The following is a 24,332-nucleotide window of genomic DNA, read 5'->3' as shown; positions in this document are numbered from 1 at the left end:
GTGTGTTGGAAAGAATGGAGAATCGTTTAGATCGAATATAGATAACCGGGTAGGTAGGCGAACGTTTTGGGATCCGTCGCGGGGTTTGTGCGTGTGTGTGTGTGTCTCTCTTTTTCGTTGGGTGGTTTCGTTGGGAAACAGGCAAGGGTAGGAAGGTCGCGATGTACCGCGATGTACCGCGATGTTGCTAACTTTTCTAATCCACAGCGTCGAACGATCGCAGAGATTTTTTCCCCAAGAGACTCCGTATTCGAGTCTCTCGACCGTTTGTAAGCGTTTGAATATTAACGAGATAGAATTTTCCATTTCTTGTCACTCTGCAACCATTTTTCCATTATTGTTCAATTCAATTATTCAGTCATCACTGATCGTTATTCCATTCGATTGATTTCTGTGATCGTCCGAATGGGCAAAACGCATCTCTGGACCATCCATCGCGTTCCGTGGCACGTTGGATGGCGAGATGCTGAGCTCGAAGACTTCGCGTCGAAGAGGAACGCCGACCGTCACGCCACACAATATAGGTAATGCATGCCCTCCAACCTCCCTCCCGGACTTGACCCGCATCTCGGAAGAACAATCCGCATCGCGACGTGTCGGATTCGAAAAGACACGGATGCGGATTGGGTTTCTGCAGAATTTTGCGACAAGTTCTAGATGTTTAAGGTATTTTGACAGGTAAATCGGTCGCGCCCTCTTGCGCGTGTGAATTAATCACGGGAATCGGACGCGCCTTTTGCGCGATTATTAATAATCAGGGTGGCGACAAACCGGGAAAACCGGAAGTAGTCGGAGAATTTTGTCTATCGAGAAAAGTCAAGGATTCATGACGAACCATTGGAAAGAACGCACTTTTCTATAAATTGTTTTTAAACTTCAGCCGTGCTTTGTAAATTCAGCCAAGCTAACTGCCGGAAATAGAATTGTACAATTTCTAATTATTCGTGTGAGACGAAGCGATATTATTTGCGTTTTTTAGATCCAAATTAATATATTCAAGATGTACATTGTACAACTTCCGGAGCTGTAAGATCGTAAAAGCTGCTCAACAATATTAAAGTTTCGTGGGAAAACGTCAGGGAGTTCTGAATTTTTTTACGGGAAAAGTCAGGGAATTTTATTTGAGCACAATCGGCGCCATCCTGCAAATGATCCAACGATCCAGTGGTCCAGGGATCGGTGGGATCCGGTAATCGACTCCATCCAGTGGTTAAGGTGTCCAAGGTGATCCCAGTGATCGAGTGATCGAGTGATTAGTCCGGGAGTTAACGACAGATTTCGTTGCACAATTTTCACGAGCTTCATTTTTTTTGTCCGGGTTATCCGTGTTACATACAATAGAGTAGCACGAACGTCTTCCAAGGCACCCCCACGACGGGGGGTTACACGAGGGTTAGCCTTACAGCAAAAAATGAAGAAAAAAATGTGTGGCGGAATACGGGAAACTTATGTTTCAATTAATGCGTAAGATAAGTTTCGCGTATTCGGCAATACGTTTATTTCTTTACATTTATTTTGCTGTAATTGTAACCCTGCCGCAACCCTCCGCCGTGAGGGTGATTTGACAGACGTCCGAATTAATATTATGTGTTACACATTTAACTTAAAAAAGATGAAGCTTGTGGAAATGACCTGGAATTTTTAACGCTGCCTCCGGGACTAATCGAGTGATCGAGTGATCCAGTGGCCCAAAAATGGATGATCCGGTGACCCGAGTGATCTGAGTTTCGATTCGAGTGAGCCAGTTGCATCGAGTGATCCAGTGATCTAGTGATCGAGCAGCGTGGTGAGAGACTTTTAAAACCGGGAAAAATCAGGGAGATATGATCGATCAAATGGAGAAACGTACTTTTTTTTTCAAAAAAATCGTTATCAATCTTGAGCTACGCTTCATAAATTCAGTTAAACCGACCATCGGAAATGGAATCGTTCAATTTCCAATTATTCGTCTCAAACGAAGCAATGCTACGTGTTTTTTAGATCCAAATTAATATATTCAAGGTGAACAACCTCTGGAGCTGTGAGGTCGTAAAAGCTGCTCAATAATACTCAAGTTTAATGGGAAAATCTCGAGGAATTCGGAATTTTTTTACGGGAAAAGTGAGGGAAAAGTCGAGGAATTATACTTTAGTAAAATTGTCGCCACCCTGATAATGCGAATCGAACGATCGCGCTTTTTACCTAGCGATTTCGTAAACGGTATATGAAGAAGTAAAGAACTTTCGATGTGTTAAGTCTGTAGCTCTTCGATCAATTTTTTTTTTTACCAACAACTGAGTTTTCAAACTTCAATTGACCGCGCCTGTTGCGCGTCGGCTTGATAGTTTTTGGTTTTGAGAGGAAGCGCGGCGTTTCCAAGTCGGCGGCCAATTCACGGGGATAAAAATCGCGGAGTGTGTAGTGACAGTGAAGAATCTTGGCGTAAGTATTTCTGAAATATATCTGAAATATACAGAAACACTCGTTTAACCGATCGTACTATTTTCTGTTTCAGGGCAACAAAACCAATGGGAACTATAGAATGTTCAGTCGAAAAAGATATTAACTGTAATAATTTGAAGCACAAAGGGATGTCGATTCAAAAAATTTATAATGTTTTTCATTCAACAATACAGTCAATACTCGAGGCCACGAATATTAAAGCGCACATCATGTTGGACTCGATCCATTTTTTGTCGGTGTATGGACTTACGTGACTGTGCTAACCATACCATCGGTTGTTTCAGGTAATAAAACTGTTGCTTGTTTCAGTTAATCAAATTTTTTGCCTCTTTCAGCTAATCAAATTATCTGTGTGTTTCAACTAATTAATATGTCTCTTTTTGTTAGTTATATATTTTTTACCTATCCAAGCGAGGTATATTTTTGTCTTTATCGACATATGTCTCTAATTATATTTTCCTCTGATCGAGGTGACTGAGTTTTATTGATATGCTGAAAAATTAAAGTTTCATTTCTTGGGTTAAAAAAAAAAATTTTGTGTGTCAGCTCCGACGCACGACTGGAGTTTACTCCTTACGAACGATAATTATGATATATACCGAATAGAAAAAGAGGATAAAGGAACGCATCTTCCAAAATGATAAGAGAAACAAACATATATCGGAAAAACGTTATCACCAAATTTTATCAATTTCTGTCAATTTTGATTTCGGTCACCACCCTCCTTAAGGAACGTGTATATAGGTCCCTTGCGTAACATACATGCTTAGTGAAATGAGATTGTGTGGCGTGCACGTGCATGGAAAAATGACATGAATGTAACGCCTTGAAACTCCGCTAAGCAGCGCTGACAATGTGCATGTTGTTATGCAAGGGGCCTGTAACGGATACATGACGCAAACGAACGAGGGTACAATCTTTATTTTTCATCCATATAAAACGAATTGCCCAATTTTATAGTTCGCGTTTTTCTTATCGTTGTCGCTGCAGACTTCTACCAAGAATCGTGACGACTGTTTCTCCTTCTCTGTACAGGATATACGAAGACATTTTGAGACACCCACCGTCACAAAAAATTTTACCGTGTTAGCGCTATGCTTCGCGCAGAGAAAAATAATCATGCTATAGCACGGTAAAATTTTCTCCGTGCATGACTATTTTTCTCTGGTCGATGCAAACAATATTTATCCTGTATGTCGAAGAATAATTTTGAAAGCTTCTTATAATTTTTCTAACGCTGGCAGTTCTCATCAAGTTTATTGGAAAGCACGGTAATATTATCCAGAAATCCCTGTAAAAATTCCAAGTTTTTTCTCTCCGTGTACTTTATGACGTTTGCAGATTCATTGAAATATGAATACAAAATGTTTGAAAATGTAGGTGAGGGTGAAAACTTGGAAGGATCAATATTTGGAATGGCCGATATATGTATATCGGAATTTCAAACATGAGAAAATGAAGTAACGATTGATGAATTGTTCGAAATCTTGATTTGCGAAAGTATCACTGATTATAATGACTACTAATTAGTGACACTTTCGAAGATAAAGATTTGGAAGAATTCATCATTCGTTATTTTATTTTGGCACGGTTGAAGTTTCGATATATCGGTATTTCAAATATTGATCCTTCCAAGTTTCAACCCCCACCCGAAAACGTAACATATTTTCGATTATTTGTCAAGTATAACGTAGCGATGAATCGAGATTCACTGTAAATCAAGAAGCAACGAGCTACGAAGCAAATTTCTAACTTTGGATCAAAGATTAATCTTGCCTAATTAACGCTTCAGAATTTTACGTCGCGTATATATACCACGAAAATTTCACCAAATTGGTCACATAAATAACGAAAACCCTTGCCTAACTCGATTTACACATAAATTATATCGGGGTTGTTTTATCAATTAACGTCCTCGGTGATAAACTGACTATTCCAAGGGCTTAAGGCTCGGCTCAGCTCAGCTCAGCTCGGCTAGTTTAGGGAAGGTTAGGATGCGCCGGGTGAAGTTGGATCGGAGGGTTACAGAGTTGTAGATTCAAAATCTCCCTTGAGTAACACACATACATGGTATGTACGTACATATATCGAGATGTACATAGGAAATTCGCGCGGTGAACTTATAGATGTATAGCGAATTTCAATATCGAACCGAACGTTCCTCACGTATTCCCGTACGCTATATCCAACGGTTTGGATTTTCTCAACTTAATGAAATTTCACCGTATTCATGGGTAATGCGATCGATATTATATGTGCCGGCCCAATATGAACATGTTCACGTATAATACAACCGTGCCGGTAGATACACATCGAATCGGAGGGTACCGCCCGACCTTTTCATACGTTATTCAACAGTCACGCAACCAACTTACTACGCGAGTTTTTCAAGTATCTTACAGTCGTAAGGTATAGGTATTCCAAAACTTCCCTCGTTTCTACCTCACGGAAATTATCCCGGATTGACCGATTCGCCCTGTTGTGTGAAATCGGAGCGGCATAAATAACGCGAAACGGCACTTGACGCGGTTGAAAATCGATGCCGAGAATCGAACTGCTTCCATTGACCTGCATAGCGGTGCCGTTCGAGAAGAGCAGCACGTACCATCGGCTAATTGTCGTAGCAGGTACTTTGACGGGACTTTGGCGGTTGCGTAAAGCTCTACAAATTACCCCTCGTCTCGTTTATAGTTTTGCGGCCCTCTTTCGTCCCCTCCCTCTCCGATTCTTCCGTCCTCACCAACCCTCCGGGTGTGCAAGGAAGGGCTGGAAGTTGCATGCCAAAGAGGCAGGACGAGGCTCGGGGGAGTGGTCATAAATTTTCATTATTTCATAGTCAATGCTTCGCCTCGCCTGCAGCTCCCCGTCCATCTCCATACCTGGTTTCTTCGAGGCGTGTATCCGACCCACATGCATATAGTAGCATGCATTAACCCCGCCTCACGGGCCTTACACGCTAAGGTAACTCGGCTATTTGACAAGTTGGATCTTTAAGACGCGGGCGAGGATCGCGCAGTGCCAGGAATCCTGAAATATCTCTTGTAAACTTTGAGGTTCAGCCTTTGCTCCGCGACACCTGCAAGTGTTACCGGAAAACTGATTTATCCGCAAAGTTGCAGCTTTAACAAGCTGCCGAACAAGTCTCGCCGAGTCAATTGATACCGGTTGTTGTTGCTGCCGCTGCCGTAAGAACGGGAGATGGATAAAATAATGCAACCGGGGTCGCGAGACCCTCTAGTTGCAAGAGATTCTCATTAATCGATGATTCTTAATTACTACTCTCCTCGAGAGAGACAGAGAGAGAGAGCCGTTCGAAGCACCGCTCAGCTACACGATGACTCGTTCTATCTCAACAGGCAAGCATTTGATATTTAATTAGTCGCCCCCGGAGATCAATGTACACGATTTTCATGAGCAGTGACCGCTATCAGCCGCGTAGTCAGTCCTAATTATTTTTCCACATTCACGTTGCGAGATTTACAGCGATTATCACGCTACAGCCGTCACACGGGACTCGAAAATACGTCATATTAATCAAGCACGCACACGTAACTTGCAGGGTGTCCGAGAAATCCTCATCATTGCACTGACCAAAGGTCGTTGTAACAGGTCGGTCGAACGTCAAAGTGTGCAAGTGCTTTTCGTGTTTCGTCCTTCTTCGAAACGGTACGAAGAAGCAACAAGAGCGTAAGAATTTGAATTTCAATTCACGAACCTGCATCGGTATTTCAAACAACCGTCGTAACTCGTGACGATAAAATTCACCTACGAGCAGCGGAGCGATTATTGGTGAAATCGAACTCGTTGTTCTCGGCGCTGCGTCCCGGGGCCACCCAAGGATCGGGTATACATAGGTATAATTTATGGCTAGTTAATGTGGGAGCGGAGACTGAAGAGTCATCCTCGCCCCATCCGTGCAGCCAAGCGCGTGGTTTGTGCGCACGCCCCGCAGGGGCTGGGCAACCGATTGTGGCATGGGCGAGGTTGCGTTCAGGGGGGGTAAAATGAAATTTATTTCACCTGCCGAGAGGCCCGGCACTTTGGCCGAGCCTTTGTGTGCACGGTTGTTAATAAGGCGGCCGATGCGAGCGGGTATGGTATAAGTATAGCGTAAGGTGATCGGTGTAATACTCGTCCGTGAGAAATCGATCGTGCATTATTGTTTCGTCGCGGATGTTTCTTTTTTCATCAATTTTTACACGTCACTCGCAATTTCGTTGCACCCTTTCCGCACGATTGTTCGAACTGAAAATATATACATGTATGTATGTGTATACACATACCCCGGAATATACAATACCGTCCAGGGTGTGTAGGTACAATGTATGTATAGGAGGGTGAAAAAGGGCTTCGGGGTGGTGATAAAAATAAAAGTAAGCCAAGATCGTTATCGAAATTGAAAAGAAACTCGACCTGGAGAGCGAATGGAGGACGAGAGAATCGAGGTGCGTGGCAGCGGCGCTGTTCCCCGTCTGTGTCCTCCAGCAATTTCCTCCGGCGCCCGGCTATCGCTCCGCTCAAGGTCTGACACAATAAAAAATATGGCAATGCGTGGGCGTGCGGAGCAGCTACGCGATCGGGGTGTAGGAGGGGGGAGGGCGCCCCATCATCCAGCGGGCATCACCGGGTACTAATAACCCGGTTGGGCCCCGCCATGCCTCAAAATGAAATATCGCTATCAAAGGCCCGGAATTAAAGTAACAATGTACGGGGCCCAGCGGGAGGCGAGTCGTAAGAAAGTCCTGGCTCAGGCTTTGGGCCGTTTCGAGTCCTTGTTCGATGTTCCACGCTTACCGTTTTATCCCTTTATGTGCCGCTCCCTGCAGTCTGTACAGGTTCAACGCGTCCGCGCGTATTGTGTGTGTATAATACTTGATCCGGGAACTCCGTACTCCGGATAATAAACATCGAGGGATACAGCCATGATCCCAATTTCGGTTGGACACGACGCCCACCGTTTTTTTTTTTTATCTCAAAACCATCAGCTTCCTTCGCACGAATTTTTTCCCACCGAAATAAAGCCACTGCCAATGATCATCGGTATCGAATATTTTGGCAAAAAATTCCGCCTACGATCCGTCTCCTCCCCCTCCCCAAATTTTTTTATTGCGTAGTGTCAGGCTGAACCGCAGCACTCGACCTATTCGCGAGTCACGGTGTTTAATGTCAAGCAAAGTGGAGAACCTGTGGGGGAAAACACGGGGGTTACGGTACTCCGGCAGAGAAGTGAACGGAAGGGTGAAGCGTCGAGTGGGGCTGAGAAAAAGGGGCACGAAGAGGCCGTTGAGGGCACGCGTCCTGCGGCAGGTCGGCACCATCCCGTGTCCGTTGAGCTTTTAAATTACTCCGCACGCGGGAAACAATAAACTCCTGAACTTTATAGTCTAGCCAGCTAACGCGGATCTCAGGGGTGGAACGGCCGGCTGTAGAGGGTGGGAAAGGTGGGGAGGGAGCCGCGTTTAATTTCACCGACTGTTCGCAGCCTGGGGAACCTCGTTAGTTGTGTTACGTGTGCTGAGTGCCGGAGATGACGATAAGCGGGAGAAAATATCCAGAAAGTCTCTTCTCCCAACCTTATTCACCTCCGTATATTCGATGTTCGTTTCTTGAGACTTGAATTCTTAGAAAAATAATCGTTGACAGTGATATCGTATTGAAATAATTTAATATTCTATCCAGGCATATAATTTATTTTACGATTGACAATGTTTTCAACACTGCGTATTGTTGTGGGACAATAGGCGCTGAAAATATCGTGTAATTTGTACCCCCTCGTACACGTACTTCCGCCTTAAACATGTGAATTCAAGTTTCCGGTTGATCCGTATAATGGAAACGCGTGTTAGCTCTGGGAATTCCAGCGACCGAGGCTGTCGTGCGGAAGTATTCCAATCAGTGGCATTGATATCTATTCCACCCCCCTTTCGCCGTACTCCGCAAGCTTCGGAGCGGTTCGCTTGGCATCTCGGAATATCGCTTGACTGGGAATTTTCAGCTCTGTCATCTCACAATCAAATTGGTGTCCCGGATACGTAGACTAATGTGTAACGCAGAGTGAGAAGTGCAGGCTATTCGCTCGAGCATGTAAAGATATCGCGGAAGTGCGCAATATTATTATCACATTTTTTGCATATCGTAAACTGCAGCTTCGCTAGGTTTTTTTTCTGTGCAACGCTGACGTGGCGGTTACCTTGAGATAAAATGAAAAGGAGAAGCGGCAAGCGCGTGTGGTTAAGAAAGAAGGCAGTTTGAAGCCGAGGACTGTGGATTGAAAGATCAGTTTTGAGCCCGCATGATGGCGGTTGTGTGTACGGATATATAAAAGTAGACATCGACTTACACACGCGTGATCTGTACGCGTGTATGAAAAGAGAGGGCATGGTTGACGTGAGGCGGAGGCAAAGTCAAAGGAAAAAGGAGACCGAAGAAGATCCGTACCCCCATTTCACCCCCGTCGGCAGCTCGGTTCACCCCGCGTTGCCAATTTAAGACGTAAACTAAATTTAAAAAGTTTGTTTCTTTCTGTTCGGTAGTTTCCCCCAGTCCCTTCCCACTTAATCTACTTTAGGACAGGGATGGAAAGTCGAGTAGGTTGCGCACGAAAGCCCCGCAAAGATCGACAAAAGCTACGGACGAATGTTCCGATAAACCGGAAGCTGCGTGTAAGACGATCGTAACAGCACTCGACGTTTGATTAACAACCGCGTTGCGAATATTGGAAGAAAATATTGGTCAAGTGGACTGTTCAGCAATTGACTCTCGACACGTGATCTGTTCGATAAATATTTGCGCTGGCACGTCGTTGACCCGGGGCTAGTTTCCCATCCTGAGGCACGAGGTATTTGCTCGCGTAGGTTCCCTTGAAACAAAACGAGATTGAAACGTTGGTTGTGTCGTCGGCGGCGTGAGCTCGGGTTTCCCGACTTGCCAAAGCGCATTCTGCAAGCTCCCCGTGCAGCATCAGCCTCTTTCTCTTCTTCTCCCGGTCTCCGGGAAGGAAGAAGGAAATATCTTATGGCTGGAGAACCGCGAACCGCGGGTCCTGCAACTCTCAAACGAATCCCGAGACTTTTGAGATAAAGGTTGAATTACTGCCATGGTGCCAGAAGTGGAATGCGTTCGAGGTCGGATTAGAAAACTTCAAAGTCGCGATTCAACGAACGTCTATGCTTCGCTGTACACACACACACACACACACACACACACTCACACACACACATATATATACCTGTTTATATATATATGTATACATGGACGCGGCAAACGAAATTGTTTCTTGAACGCGTGGGAGAGATAGTGGATTGTACGAGGTATAGAAAAGTCTTACGTCTTTGCTTCCGTCGCTCCGGCAGTGTCCCGTGTCCCTTGTCTCTCGTCGTTCGCGTCTCCATTGTCTCTACGGCAACAAATTACATTCCACCGCGTCTTTTTCGTCCACTGAATTCTTTCATTCGAAACTTTAACCATTGTTTGCGGACCCTGCAGCTCCTCACTGTCTCGATTGAACGGAGAGTCGCCAGACCCGCAAAGCACAGCTTCTCATCACCGCTGGCCGAACTCTGCTCACTACTCTGCCTCTGTCCTCGGTTCTTTCCGGTCTACGGAAAAAAGGAATCTCGCCCCAGTATCAATATTTGGAGTGCGGAGAAAAGGGAAAGCCGCTGACCAGATTGCGTTCCGAACTAGGTACGAAGATATGGGAATTTCGGAATCGCGATAGAAACTTGATATCAATCACCTCGATTTCATTGCGGAAAGCAGTTTTCTGTAAGCTTCTCAATGCTTGATTTAATCTAGGAGTTGAACAAGGCGGGCGTGTTTAAGCAGTTGATGCCAGTGATCACAGTCCTCACAGGGTAAGACGCGACAGCGGAAAAATATGCAACTAAACTGCAAGGGGTAATTCGCTTCATTTATATGTTTATTTGTTACTTATTTTTTGTATTCTCGGATCTTCCTCTTTTTTTATCCATCTTCTTTATCTTTTTTTTTTTTTTTATTCTTTATTTTTTATTTCTCCGCTGGTTTATTTCTTCGGTAAAGCGGCAAAGTTTGTTCTTTCGAAAACATGGAAATTAAATTCCGTCCGCAGGGAATGACAAAAGGATGGAAATGAGAGGGTAATTCGTAAACAAGTGGAGGGTGAAGCCGAAGAAGCGGACGGAGGGCGAGGAGCTGGGATGGCGGGAACAGCGCTCGCACCATTCGGGGGTCGAGGTGAAAAGACAAAGTTTGAGGGACCCAAATCAGACGTAAGGTGTCTTCTTTCCCTCGGGAATCAAAGTTCTCAGGCGCGGACGGTGGCTACTCGACCGCGGACTTTTCCCTCCCCAAGTTCCAGACATCAGAGACAAACTGCCGCGTCTTCTTTTGCAATCAGGTCGACATACATAAACATGCGGGCATGGTCGCCAGGGATCAAAACTCCTCTTCACGAATGACTTCAAGATGGAGACCTGATCCCCGAACAGCTGCTTGTTCTCACATCACGCAATTTCTTCGTCGAAAGAGCGATCGGATAGTGCATTTGACCGTAGAAACCCGCACTGACCGTATCGAGCCTTTTCACGCGAAATTAATAAATAACCGATCAGCCCGCGGGCATTCTTTGGCGCTGTAGAAGATGGAAAAATAGTATATAGCACACGATGTAGGATGAAAGCGTTCCGTTTTCCCAGTCGTTGTTCCGACGCGCAAAGCTGCACTCGGTGAACACCTGATACATCTTAGGTAAATGGAAACGATATTGCCGATGGCTGCAGTGGGGTTTGGAAGGTGAAGCAAGTCAGGTTAAAGCAAGTGGCTGAGCGGATCCAGACTCTGAAATCCGCCATTTCTGTTCCACTTCCTCTCTCGTTCTTCCATTTGGCCCACAATCTACGGCCAACCTCTCTCTCCATCCCTGCAACTCACGTCGAGGCACCGACCGAGATCACTTCCATCCGAGAGCCGAGCTAATACCCCCGTTATAGGCCGTTATAGGCCGTTACCCGAGCTTGACCGACCACAAATTCCTGAGCTTAGCCAGGCTCGGGGCGAACCTCGGTTTAAAATGGTTCCTCCCTCTTGGACCGACGTTACCGAATGTCCGGTGCCTCTGCTTTATTACCAATGGAACTGCGCGGAGGTAAAACATCGCGTTGGGTTGAACGCGACGTGGGATTTGCCAATGGATCATGAACCGCCCTGGTACTCCATACGCGAAATGGCTTGTAATTCAGTCGTGGTTGAGTGATATCGAAGCTTCACAACGGCCGATCGATCTTTATAGTCGGTAACAAACCTGTCTTCACTCATCACTAATCGTACAGTTTACCCGCTTCGTTCACAAGTGGGTGATGGGGTCGTCCTACGATTTTTTTCTTCGCGCAATATCGGCGATCTGCAGTTGCGTGGGTACGAACATTTCTCAAGTCGCGATCACAATGTCAGTAGGTAAGAGATTCTATGTTTAACTACAATGTGAACGAAGTTGTAACAAGGATTTGCCGAAATCTGGCGGGGATGTCTTGACGGCAGGTCTTTTCTTATTCCCCGTCATGATTAAGACCGAGATGTCTCGTTGACAAAGCGAGCTTGCAGTGAGCCCCCGTGCAACTTTGAGATTGCCGACAAACTAAGGACGAACTTCCATAATCTCCTCTTGATACCGAAGTTTAGCAATCAATGAGCGGTAATAGTTTCATTAAATACAGCAAACCCTTGCTGATTCTGTTATCTAAAGACGAACTGATCCCCGCAATAATCGCTCGGTCGGATCCTCGAGTTTGAAAAGCTTTCGCCTCCATTCCCCTTAGCGTTGTGTCACACTGACGCTTTTGAACCATGTCGAACTTCACATCTTGCCGTGGTATTATTCCGTTTATTATCCCCAAGCGCTGGTCCAGTTCGGAATCTTACGTCCACCCATTGGAGTTTGAGGGATATCAAAGTTTTTTATCTTACGGACCGAAAAGAGCTTTCCGATGCTAATGCCACGCCGCGTTTGATGTCCGGTCGATCGATAAGTTGACAAGAATATACCCGTTCCCGAATGGGTCGTATAAAAGTTAAAGGTACGTACCACCGTGGGCGAGTCGGGTGAAAACCTCCGGCCACTCGTCGCAAAAGGGTTCTTCTTCCTCTTCTCCGATGGCGGGGATGTTCGCCGATCGAGGCCGAGGACAGCGAGTCGGAAAGAGGTGGAGTGAAGAGGGTCGGGGCAGAGGGGGGCGGGGGAGGGAAGAGAGAGTTTCATTTAAGTTAGAAATTGCTTCTTCCGTAGCGATGATGGGCCGCAAATTGGGCGCAAAACAGAATGCGGAGGCGGTGGAAGAGGATGAGGTCGAGGAAGCCGAGCGCGGGGTGAAAGAGGCGACCGGAGGCACTGAGGCGAAGGAGAGGCCGGGGACCCAAAGCTCGCGAAAATATGTATCGATTTTTTTTTCACCGTTATTTATACGCCCGAGCGCGGTATTCGAAGCCGGAGATAAACGAGCTAGAGTAAATTTCGTCCTCACTCCGCGTTCCGCTTTAAGAATCGGGAGTCGTGCGTGAAATTATTTCGGATATCCTCTATTCGAATTAGCAATATCTTCTTCCAACGTTCGAAACCTGCCTTTACGGGACAAAAAATTAGAGACGATTCTTCGGCCTGCATACGTAATTGGGTATTGGGTATGACAGACGCCAATCGAGTATGATCGGATCAGGGCAGTAAGACTGTAATTCCGGTGGGTTTTCAACGCTGATTATATGGAATTCGGCTAATTACTGAAGCCCGTCGGTACCGTACGAATATGTATCTATAGGGCATTCCATCTGTCAAATGTTGGCAAACATACTTCAATTAATTGAACTTCGAATCTGCCGGAAATTCTGGCGTTACAGTTACGGAATCTTGATGCTTCACAACATAACGAAGCGGCAAACACTATGTCCTCTGTACACAACGCTCGTGGATTAATATGTCTATTTCCTGATGTGACGTGGAACTAGAACTCTCGGTGGATGGGTGCCGGTGTGGTATAATCTACTTATTTATTTTTCAACAGTTGTTTCTAACTTCCGAGCAATTAGTAACACAGGTTTAAACTATCTAGGGTGTATAAATTATTCGCGAAAGGTGTACCCGTATTCTCACGATACACGAGTAATTACTGACATGAATAATTTCGTCCCATGGTTATAAATTACAGGGTGCAATTAACCGCGTACTCGTAAATAATTACACAGTCAGCGAGAATTTTCTCGCTTTCTTTGTTGCCGCCGCCGGGTCGTGAAAGTTCGATCACCGATCCGTGGAACGAGGGCCGAAAATTGGTCGTCTACAAGTATCGTTATATTTTGGTGTCGAGGAGACGAGGAACCGGGGTCTGTTCTCGGCGCGAGTGATTCGACGTGTGGATTGTACGGCCAACTTGAAAGGGTCTCCATTGTCGAGACCGGACGACAGCGTTCATCCACGATAACAAAGGTCGTTATAGTTCGCGGTATAACGAAAAGAGGAGGACGGGGAAGGGTGGAGTGGCTCTGCGAAACTGGGAGGAGAAAGTCGGAGGTAGGAAACCGACGGAGTGACCGAACGTCCAGACGTTTCACGCCTCTAATTAACCGCAGCGGTTCTCCCTCGGTCCTCGCTTTAACCTAACCCAACTACGAGATGTCAAAAAAGGATCCGTTCTTCTGAACTTGATCAATTATCTCGACGTTCTCTGTTTACGTTTTATCGAAGCTTGGTTTGCAGACTCGACGTTTCCCTCCACGCATCGCATCCCGTATCATCGACCCGCTCCCACGCTCTTCGTCCACCTTTACCACCTTCGCCACCTCCGCTACCCTGGTTGGTTGACCACTGCGCGTTCCTCGAGTGCCCTCGAGGCACCTCTTTCCCCCGTCGCCTTCATAACTTGTCTCTCGTATTATTCCCCGTGCAGATATTGCGCGTAGAACTGACTTCGATCGTTTATATGCCTTCCCGATTTCAGAGTATTTCGATCTCAATGTTCCTCGCTCTTGGTTTCACTTGAAAAAGCGCTGCAGTGACCTCAATAGCGCCAGTACCTCGTAATGCCCGATATGAAGATAGAGAGAGAAGGGTAATACCTCTGAAAATAATGCCCTATCAGGAAACGCGAGTAGCGGTGCAGCACCACCGGCAGAAGCTTTATAGTCCCGTCCTTCCTTTCGAGGGTATAATCGGAGGCTTGAGATACTTGGGAAATCGGTTTTTTTGGTCGCACGTTGTTGACCTCCTCGGGAAAAAAATTCCTACGACCGAATACCCCGTATAAAACCAAGGTCGGTTAGTATGTATAACGTACATGGGAAGCGGGATCAATGAATGAAAATTGGCCGCGCATACCGGCAATCGTCCATACGAAATCCGTGACCAATAGCGGAGTGAATCCGGCGTAGAGGAGGGCGGTGTATTACTTCCGTCTCATCACGCAAGACCGGGGCTCAAGATAGGCGTAGGACTACGTTGTGTATCGTAGTTGTTGATCCTTAAGCGCGGGTCGCGTTGCTTCGGTGAATTCGTCACGCGAAGCCGTAGCTAATACAAAAATCCCTCGATGACGATATTAATGCTAATGGCGTAATCCCCAATGGAGTTTCCCGCCGCTATATTCCCCGCCATTGCACAGCAACAAACCCTCCCTCTCTCCCACCTCTTCCGCCCTTCCCCGCGGAAGATGATTGAAGACGCGCTTATTAAATGCCATCCGGTGGACCGCGCGCAGCATTGCGGGATCGGCTGCGGAGAACCCGCGGTAATGCTCGGGACCCGCCGACGCAGTCGACGAATCATGCGATTTCCTCTGTCATGCAGATTTCTTGGGTAATTACTCGTTCGTCCTGCTGCGGGGGGGGGGGGGGGGGGGGGAACAACGACGACCGAGGGTGAACGACAGAATGACCCAATCATTGTTCAGGATGTGTTTCACCACCGGAGATATTTGCTCAAATAAGAATGGACCCGTATGATGGATGATGCTCGCCGGGAGGCACAATGGAATCGCTCGCCTCCGTTTAGACGCGGTTGCCGATAGAAAACGACGCCAAAATACGCGAACCGTAGTGAATCCATGAATTTTTCAACAACACACACGCACCCGTGCTTCTGCTTCCATGCCGTGCACTTGTAACGCTTGAACGCCCAGCGCTCTCGAAGAATCGAGAATCGCTAGGTTGTTTTTTTTTTTTCTTCCTTTTTTATCCCTCCCCCTTTTTGCTTCATTCTCTTTTCCAAGGAGCGATTTATATAAGGAGGTTTTTTTTTTTTCACTTTTCGTTCGTCAGGACCCAGAACGATAGCTGTCACGGGTTGATCGTAATCTATTGTGCGCACCGCGAACTCTTCGCGCTAACTTTCGCACTCTTACGACCCCGCTTTCCCGCCAAAGCTCTCAAGCTCTTGAACAAAAGTTAAAGTAAAGTAGCACAAAAGGTGCGCGCGAGAGGAAGCGAAAAAGAGCGAGAGAGAGAGAGAGAGAGAGAGAGAGAGAGAGAGAGAGAGAGAGAGAGAGAGAGAGAGAGAGAGAGAGCGAGAGTGTGAACGAGGGAGAGAGGCAGGGAGGTGAAGGAAAAAATGAACAGCCCTCGGAACAAGCGTCAGCAAATCTTGGATATCGGGGTAGGGAAGAATTTTTGGTTATATACGCTTCTATCACGTGGGCGACGTGCGGATAACTCCTGACCCTGATGAGGGGCGATAAGACAGGCACTGAGTATATTTGAGGATCTGGAACAAACTGGAACCCAACCGAGCGAAACCCGACCTGCGCTATCCAGCTTGGAGGTGATACGTCATCTTGACGCTTTGCCGTGCTTTTGCTATAACCCAACGTCTGTGCGACAGAATGCCCGAGACTCCCGCCCGTCATCCATCACCTTTGAGTAATGCGGAGACACGATTTTCCCTTATTGCGATTTACCGATTCTGACAACCCCCCTCACTCATTTCCGGAGACCTCTTGACGAATAATCGCAAGATTTTATCGTCGATCTCGCTTCTTTCCTCCTTTCTCATACGCGCGCGTGTTGATGATCGGAAAAGGCTACATTTTTTATCGTGTGGCAAGTTGCACTGAAAACACTTTTCGACAGTGTGAAATCGTTACTCACCGTTATGGACGAGCAGCGTCGAGTCCCTGGCGAGGTTCGTAAGCTCGCTGTCCGTCAGAGTCTCGTCGGAGGCGTTGCCCGAGGTCGGGGTGTCGCTGAGTCCGGCTCCGCTTCCCGGCACGTGGAACAGAGGATGCTGGTAGGCTCGCTGCTTGTGCTGACTCGAGTTATAGTGATTGTGCTGGACCTGGTTGTTCTGATGATTGCTCGGGGCGTAAACACGCCCTCCGCGAATGCTCGGAGAGTTGTCTTCGCCTTCACTGCCGCTGAGGCTGTAGGCTGGGTAGAACCGTCCCTTCCCTGAAAGAGAACGGAACGGGAGGTCAGGAACGACCGCGTTTGAATTTACACATTTTTAAAATCGACTTTTGCGAACGCTGCTCGATCCTTGTCACCGTAATTTTGTCAGGCATAATCGACGTGTACGGTGCAGGAATTGTGCGCGTGCGAGGAAAGGAAGAGAGAAGTGTCGCCACATTGACTCCGGAAATAATTTGTAAGGCGTCACGTTGTTACGGGTCTTTCTGAAGACGAGCTTTAGCCAGCTTCGCTACGGGGCGCAGGGAACTAGGGCACAAAGCAAAACAGCCCCGAAACGGGGGCCCCGCGGGGTAGGGGAGGGAGGAGGGATGCACGTCAGAACCACGGACGCACGCACGCTGACACGAAACGCAACACACTTGGACAAACAGAAGAAAATCGAGACTTCCGGGGTGTGCAAGGGGCGAGGTGATGGGGGATTTGTTTCCGGTGCGAGAAGCCGAGGGTCGCTGTCGGGCGGTTCGGTTCACCCGCGATTGACAGATCCACGCGCGATTTTACCCTGCGATAGTTTTACATCCCTCGTGGCCTTCGTTCCTTTATGTATACCTTATAGCTTATACCGTGTACACGGTGTACCGTGAGGACGTAGAAAGAAATATGAAGCCGAAGATCTCGCCTCCCGTTGAGAGTGTGACGGCTGCTAATTACTCCCCTGGGAGGTCTCATGGAGTGGCTATACAGAGCGACTTTATGGGCAACAACTATTTTGCCAGATGCTGCAAGGCATCCAGTTTCACTCTGAATCCGATACTCTGCAACAGTGCAGTTGTGAAACCTATCGGGGAACTAGAGAATTCTTAGCCCCGTTAAGTTCGCGACTATAGATTAACGGTTCGAAAGAGCACGGAATTTATATCGTTACGTGTAATTTTGTCAATTCGCAAATCGGTTGCGATTAAGCGGCCGTTATAAGTGTACATATTTTGTACTCTTTTATCGTACGATAATAATATTACTACCTTTATTATAAGCGTGCACTGATATTTTACTCTTTTGCAATTCTTAAGGGGTTTTGATTCTACTGCCCAATAAAACTTTATCCTATTCCGTATCGTCCAACTGTGACTGCGAAATTGAAATTATTTAGCAAATTTATCCAGCGTTGTAAACGTGGGAGCGCTGAAAAGCAGCCTTATTATAAAAGTATATTTTGCTGCGGAACGGAGTGACTCTGCGGCTCTGCCAAGAATACATGGACGGTATACGTATACCCGTGTATGTATATTGTATTTATATATATATATTGGTATCGGTATTATATCTTTTATTGATATTCCGTATAAAACCCGATTGCGACGTCGTAGTGAACAAAGACTCCAGCCTTCCGCCATACTTCATGTCGGCATTTTCTTGCCGACAGTCGATCGAACCCATTCGATTCGCTTCGAGTCGGGCTACCTGCCTGGCTGGCTGCCTGCCTGCTCCGATAATAATCGAACCGGGGGCCGTAATCCCGCGAATCGAGGTCGCCACCCCCGCGCCTTGTCCCTCGAATTGTCGAGGCGGGGGTGAAGCGAAAGAAGGGGATGAAGACGGGGGAGAGATACATTATAATTAGGTTTGATCGCGCATACCGTTAATGGACGCGATGTATCAACCCTGGCGTACGCGGAACTGAACTCATGGATAACCGAATTATTTCCCCGCAGCTCTCGCTTTCGCTCTCGCTCTTCCCTCCCGGCGCCGCTCTCGCTGTTTACGCTCTCTCCCCCTCTAAACGCCCCAAGCTAAATAAACTTACCGGGTTTTAACGCTTAACCGGCTTAGCGATTTTATATAATTACGTTAGCCGAGTTACCGCGCGGAGGGAATTTATAAAAATGCCAAAAATCACAAGCTCACAAAAGCACCGAGACGTGGAGAAAATTACCACATTCTCGATAATTTGGTCAGCCTTGGTAAGATTTTAGTAAAAGCCTGACCGTTGCCGTTTCTCGAGATCGGCACTCAGATTCAGAATCGGCCAATTTCCACCGTTCCCGCCCGAAATTCTGCCACCTTACCGGCAGGCTTATCCTTATCTCGATCCGATTCGATGGCTTCTTCGCGAGGAAAGCCGTGGCGGTAAACGAAGGCGAGTAGCCGAGTAGAGTTCGAGTATTTCACGCATCTCCATATCGCGTGTCGAAGCCAAAACTTACCCTAAAACGTCGAGACTCGAAATAACTTTTTACCCAGAGAAAAACCAACTTTCCGGACGGCAATTAACCCCTCGCGATCGGGATAAGCCTTGGCCTGAATCGTTGCATCGAGTTGTCGGTCGACCCCTTTTCAAATGATTTAAAAACTTTTCCCGCACCCATACTCACTCCTCGACACGAGCCAGGATTTTTGCGACATCGGAAACGTACGCATCGAGCGACGGACGTCAATCCATTTAACTTCCCGTCTTCTGTCTCTTGTCTCCTTCAGTCCTTCCTCGTTTTCGGCTTTTCATGCCCTTATAGCCGGAGTCCAATCTTCTGATGGACCATCGCCGCTGTGCCTGACCGACAATCTCTTTAAAGGTAACGAAACTCCGTAGCCGGAATCTTTTTCACCCGGTGACCTCGTTCCTTACCGTATCACTACGGGAATCCCGTAGGCTCCTGCTTCCTTCCACCAGGTCGATACCATCACCTGTTCCGTCTGCTCCCACGGCGCTGCTTATGCGACCCACCTTTCCGGCACTCCTTTCGCTCTCGCATTCAGCTCCTCTTGAACCCTCCTGAATTTACCACGAAGCAATCAGCCGGGTCGCTCTTGGTATGAGCGCCACTGGTTTGTACGGTAACTTGAAAAAGGGCTGCGGAAACGTCACACTTTTCCCACCTACCGTCGGGCAACGAATCTGCCGCTACTGCTGCTGCACTGCAGCAACCCCAGTATGCGACAATTAATTACGTTTGATGTTGCTACTTCCCGTTGTAATTGCTCGCAATTAGAAAAGTCAATCAAGTGCCTCACTCTCTCTCGCTCTCTCTCTCTCTCTCTCTCTCCGACTCTATTTCCTTCTGTGTCTTCCACTTCCTCTCCCTTTCTCTCTCTGATTTACCCATGCAACTGTGCGACTGCACTTGCTCCCGAAGACTCGCAGGCGGATAGGCAAATCGATAACCGAGCAGTCGGAGACCTCCAACAACCTCGTCCACACTTTTCTGTTGCTCGAACCGTTTACCTGATCTTTCGCTTGTTTGCAGCGACTATTGGGTACAAAAACTCGCAGGTTTGTCACGGTTCCGCATAGTGTTATAGCCACTTGGTATAAACTGCCGTAACATTCCCGTTGAACGGTGAAATACTCCGGGGCTAATCCCAGGGTATAACTTTTCTATGTGAACGCGAATAGGAGCAAATGGGGGTGTGAGGTAAAATCATGGAGGTCTTAGAGAAAAACCGAACAAACGAACACGCGAATTCAGAGCAGATGACTGAATCGATTTTTCTTTCTTTTATTTTTTTATTTTTTTTTTTTCAATTAAGGTTAGTGAAATACAGTGAGTCCATTTTGCACTCTTGAGATTACTGTTAACAAAATCAATTTTTCACCAATGTTTTACATCTCTGCGTTATATTATTTATTCATCCTCTTTTAAAAATAAATTCCGGTTGGAAATAATCGTAATTTTAATCAGCCGCCAGCGAGCGAGCGAACGAGTACGAGAGTTTGTTTACGATCTAGCTGGAATGATTACAGGGCGACGACGCGTTAACCATATTGCTCTTGGCAGGGCATTACAGCAGGGGCTAAGATAGCGTTGATACGTACAGTCGAAAATATCTGGGAGCCGGATGAAATTTATTATATGTAAAAAAGAAAAGTATATCTCCGAGTCATCCGACCGCGTGAGCAGCGACCGGAGTCACGTATAACGTTTCGGTTAAACTTTTACCCCGACGTCCGTCGGGATTGATGCGCGCGTTTGAGCGCTATAGCGCGTTAGCATATTCTATTAGTCCGTAAAGTATGGTATATGGGACGGCTGATAACGCGTTGATGTTAAAACGCGTTAGGGCTGGGTTACAAGGATGTGTTAAAAAAAAAAGAAAGAAAAAAAAGAAAGAAAAAAAAAGAAGCGAGATAAAGAGATAGATTGATAGCAACGGGAGAAGGTGGAGGAACATGCGGATAACTCTATCGAGTGCCCGGTGAGACAGAGAAAGAGAGAGATGAAGAGGAAGAGACAGAGAGCCGGGTTATCTCGTCTCTCCGATACCCCTTGAAAACCATTCTCTGGGTGCCCATGAGCGTCGAGAACACACGTTTCCACCCTGATGCAGGCTGCAGCCGACGACCCACCGAGGAAGGACCCGTCGGCCTGACACGCGTTAACTCTATTTACGCAGGTCCTTTAGATACACAGGACGCGACAAGGACACGTGCGCCGTCTAATCTACAGATTACTGCCTTCGCTCGGGAATAACGTTGACTTTATAGATTTATGTTAATCCGTCTGAAATAGCCGGCCCGATAACGTCGCGCCGCACAAGCCGGTGCCTACCTCGGCCTCACGTCCTGCGCCACCAACGCACGCCGCAATATGTCTCGGAATTATGTGTGTCCTGAGGCACCCCATTACCCGCAAGGACGCCTCTCCTGCCGGTATCGCGCTGTTATCACACATACGTACGTACGTGTCATGCACGCTTCGAAATTTCAGGTATAGAATTGAAATTTCGCCCGTTCGAAATCTTATCTGGATACGGTGAATTTAATGTAATTTCTGATATTGCAGATTTTCTTTTTATTTCATTATCTCTGCCATGTGATTTATTCTTAGTTCCATCTCTCTTTTTCTTTTTGTCTTTTTTTTATATCCTAGTCTCGGTTCGGTGAACCCATTTTCGTTGAAGCGTGTTTTTACACCGCGTCGTCTGCTGGTATGGATAAATTATTCGATATGGGAATAGGTACGTAGACGCATATCCTTGCCTCGTAAACGCCAGCAAATTATGACTCGATCCTGTGATACCGACGCGTCTAACGACCCGAACCCTCCTCCGAGTGAGTACACAAGGTCTTTGAGACCAAGTGGCGGTTGCCCTGTTTTGAACCTGCGGCCCCTGAAAGGCAGTAACGGCTGAGACAACATTTTGGTGAACGTTTGTACGCCGAGCGAGAGAAAGCGAGCTTTTTCGAAGGATCATCGACGTAAAAAGCGAGTCGTGATAACTCTATTACCGTGAAATAATAACGGAGGGTGACTCGGGGTTGGGGGTGTTTAGGCAACTACGTTTACCTTCGTTCCCCGGACAAACCACGGAAGGGAGGCACGAAGTGAAAGGGGAGGAGAAAAAAAGGTGTGAAAAATAGGAGGGGGTAAAACCCTCCAAGGATAATGTTTCCCTGGCATGAACCCGCACCGGCGCATTCACCCCATCCACTCGACTCGCCACCCCAGCGTTTAGACTCTGCTTGGGCCTCTTGCCCCGCGTTCATTTTCCCCCCTCCCGCCTCTTCGACGATCCGATCATGTTATGCTCTGTTCTTGTCTATCATTTCTTCAAACAGATATACATTGATCGTAAATGGTCTGGCGGTGTGTACACAACCACCGCCCCACCTTACTTCGATTCGTCGTACGAGTTTAACACTCTTTATCAGATCGAGCCCCGTTTTATTGCTCAATCTTTACGAGCCTATTCGCCGTAGGGGCGTCCATCTGAAACCTAAAATACCGAGCAGGGCCCGCCTTAACTTCTCCGCTAATCGTCCGGACCGCTTTGGGATTCCATTTTCTCGTACGCAACTGATCGTGATTTCAAGTAGCGAAATGTAATTGCGATAGCGAAAAAAATATCCGCTCAACGTAACGGTGCGTGCGCGGATCGTTGTGCGATGGAAGAGTAATCGAGGCTCGAGTTATTGGATGCAAACGGGATGTTAATTCGAGACATTAAATACCCTGGTAAGGTTAACCCGAGTTTAATCGATGGTTGGATTACCTTGCCGGAGTTCACGAGCCGTTTAACATTGAATGATAGCCCGGCTAACTGCGAATATATATCGGCGGTCTAACGTACAGCCGCGGTACGGTAACAAGCGAGATCTCCAACCTCTTGGTGGTTGCGCAGGGTGAAGATGGAAGTGGCGGTTGGAGGTCTTGGGTTGTCTAGTCTAAGGGCGGCAGCTTCCTTCCTCGCTTCCTTCCGCCTACTCCTGAAGCAGCAGGAGCAGGACGCTCCGCGCCCGCTTCTCCGCCGGAGTTTCTCATCCTCTCTGGAGAAACTTGTAAACTGCAACTTGAGCATCGATGGATAGTTTCTTGCCCCTCCCGTCTCCTCTACCACTATATCTACCACAGCGTGTATTCACCCCGCCCCCTCCCTACCTCTCAGGAATTGGTTAATTAATTAGTAAGAGAACTGATTACAGTCCTCTTTGGTATCTTATTCCTGTGCAGAGGCGAACCGCTTCGTCCTCCTTCTACGATGTATAAGCTGCCGCATGAAACTTGGCCCGTTGTTCGCTAAGAAGCCAGCGCAAATTGCACCGCAGCGATGGTGTTTCCATAGGAAGCCCGTGATGAAATTGTGATACTATTTTGAGCGCCATTCGTCGTTCACCTCCATCTACTTTCCGGAGATAATTGTTTCGTCTCTGTGCTATGTCCGCGACGATCTTCCGCTACTTTAGTTTGCTTCCCCGGAACTCGATTGCTCGTTTTTTTAATAATCTGTTTGTTCTTTGCAGCGTGAACCTAAGAGCTTGCAGGTTTTTAGATCGGGATTAATTTCGCTGAAAGGCAACACGCAACCGGGGTTGTATCGTTAATGAGTGTTTCACCGCGGAACCGTTTAAACACACCCACTGGTATTGTTCTAACTTATTCCCTCAACGTACGTACCTACAGGGGGTTGCTTTGGGTCGGTCGAATTGCGCAAGCAAAATCCCTAGTCGTTACTGCGGTTATGGCTACGAGCACCTGGGATTAGTGCCGCGCGAGGTACCGTTGAGCTTTAATCCGAGGTGAACTCCTTAAAAATGCAGACTATATAAGCCCCAAGAAATCCCACCCAGGACTAGAAACCCTCCAGCCATGAATTATACCACTCGAATTCTACGCCGTTCGTACAATAATTTCATAATGCCTACCTGTTCGAAAACAAAAAACGTCGATGTAAAAGTACAGCTCGCTCATGTTACACATTATGCGATTTTCGCTTAGATCATTCAATATATCGCCAGCGAAAAATACACACCGAACCCAATGCGAAGGGTACGAGTTCATATACGAACGAGGCGTATATATGAGCTCCGTAATACGAGAAGTTGAGCAAATAACGTGCGCTCCATTAGTCGAACAGAGTCCGTACCACCGGTACAGTGAGATGTTAAAAAAGAAACAGATCGTTGGGGATGAGTTTGCAGGAGTGACTATCGCTCGTTCCTCTGCGTGTGATTCATATTCTTTACGATCGCTAAGCCTCGGTGGCTAAGATTGATACTCTCCGTTCGAGATAGACAAGCTTTTGCCACT

At 47.0% G+C, this 24,332-nt stretch overlaps 1 protein-coding gene across 4 annotated transcripts in view; it reads right to left on the bottom strand.

The window, feature by feature from the left end:
- LOC124184397 (teneurin-m) overlaps positions 1-24,332 on the bottom strand; it is a 344,914-nt gene that overhangs the window by 147,310 nt on the left and 173,272 nt on the right. For all 4 annotated transcript variants that reach the window (XM_046574032.1, XM_046574034.1, XM_046574035.1 and 1 more), the window contains exon 3: positions 16,549-16,848. In XM_046574032.1, the coding sequence (XP_046429988.1) occupies positions 16,549-16,848 (300 nt within the window). The remainder of the gene's footprint in view (positions 1-16,548; positions 16,849-24,332) is intronic.

The sequence above is a fragment of the Neodiprion fabricii genome, chromosome 6, assembly GCF_021155785.1.
Source record: "Neodiprion fabricii isolate iyNeoFabr1 chromosome 6, iyNeoFabr1.1, whole genome shotgun sequence".
NCBI classification, from domain to species: Eukaryota; Metazoa; Arthropoda; class Insecta; order Hymenoptera; family Diprionidae; genus Neodiprion; species Neodiprion fabricii.
Note: the sequence above shows the minus strand (reverse complement) of the source record. Positions and strands in the feature narration are given on the sequence as shown.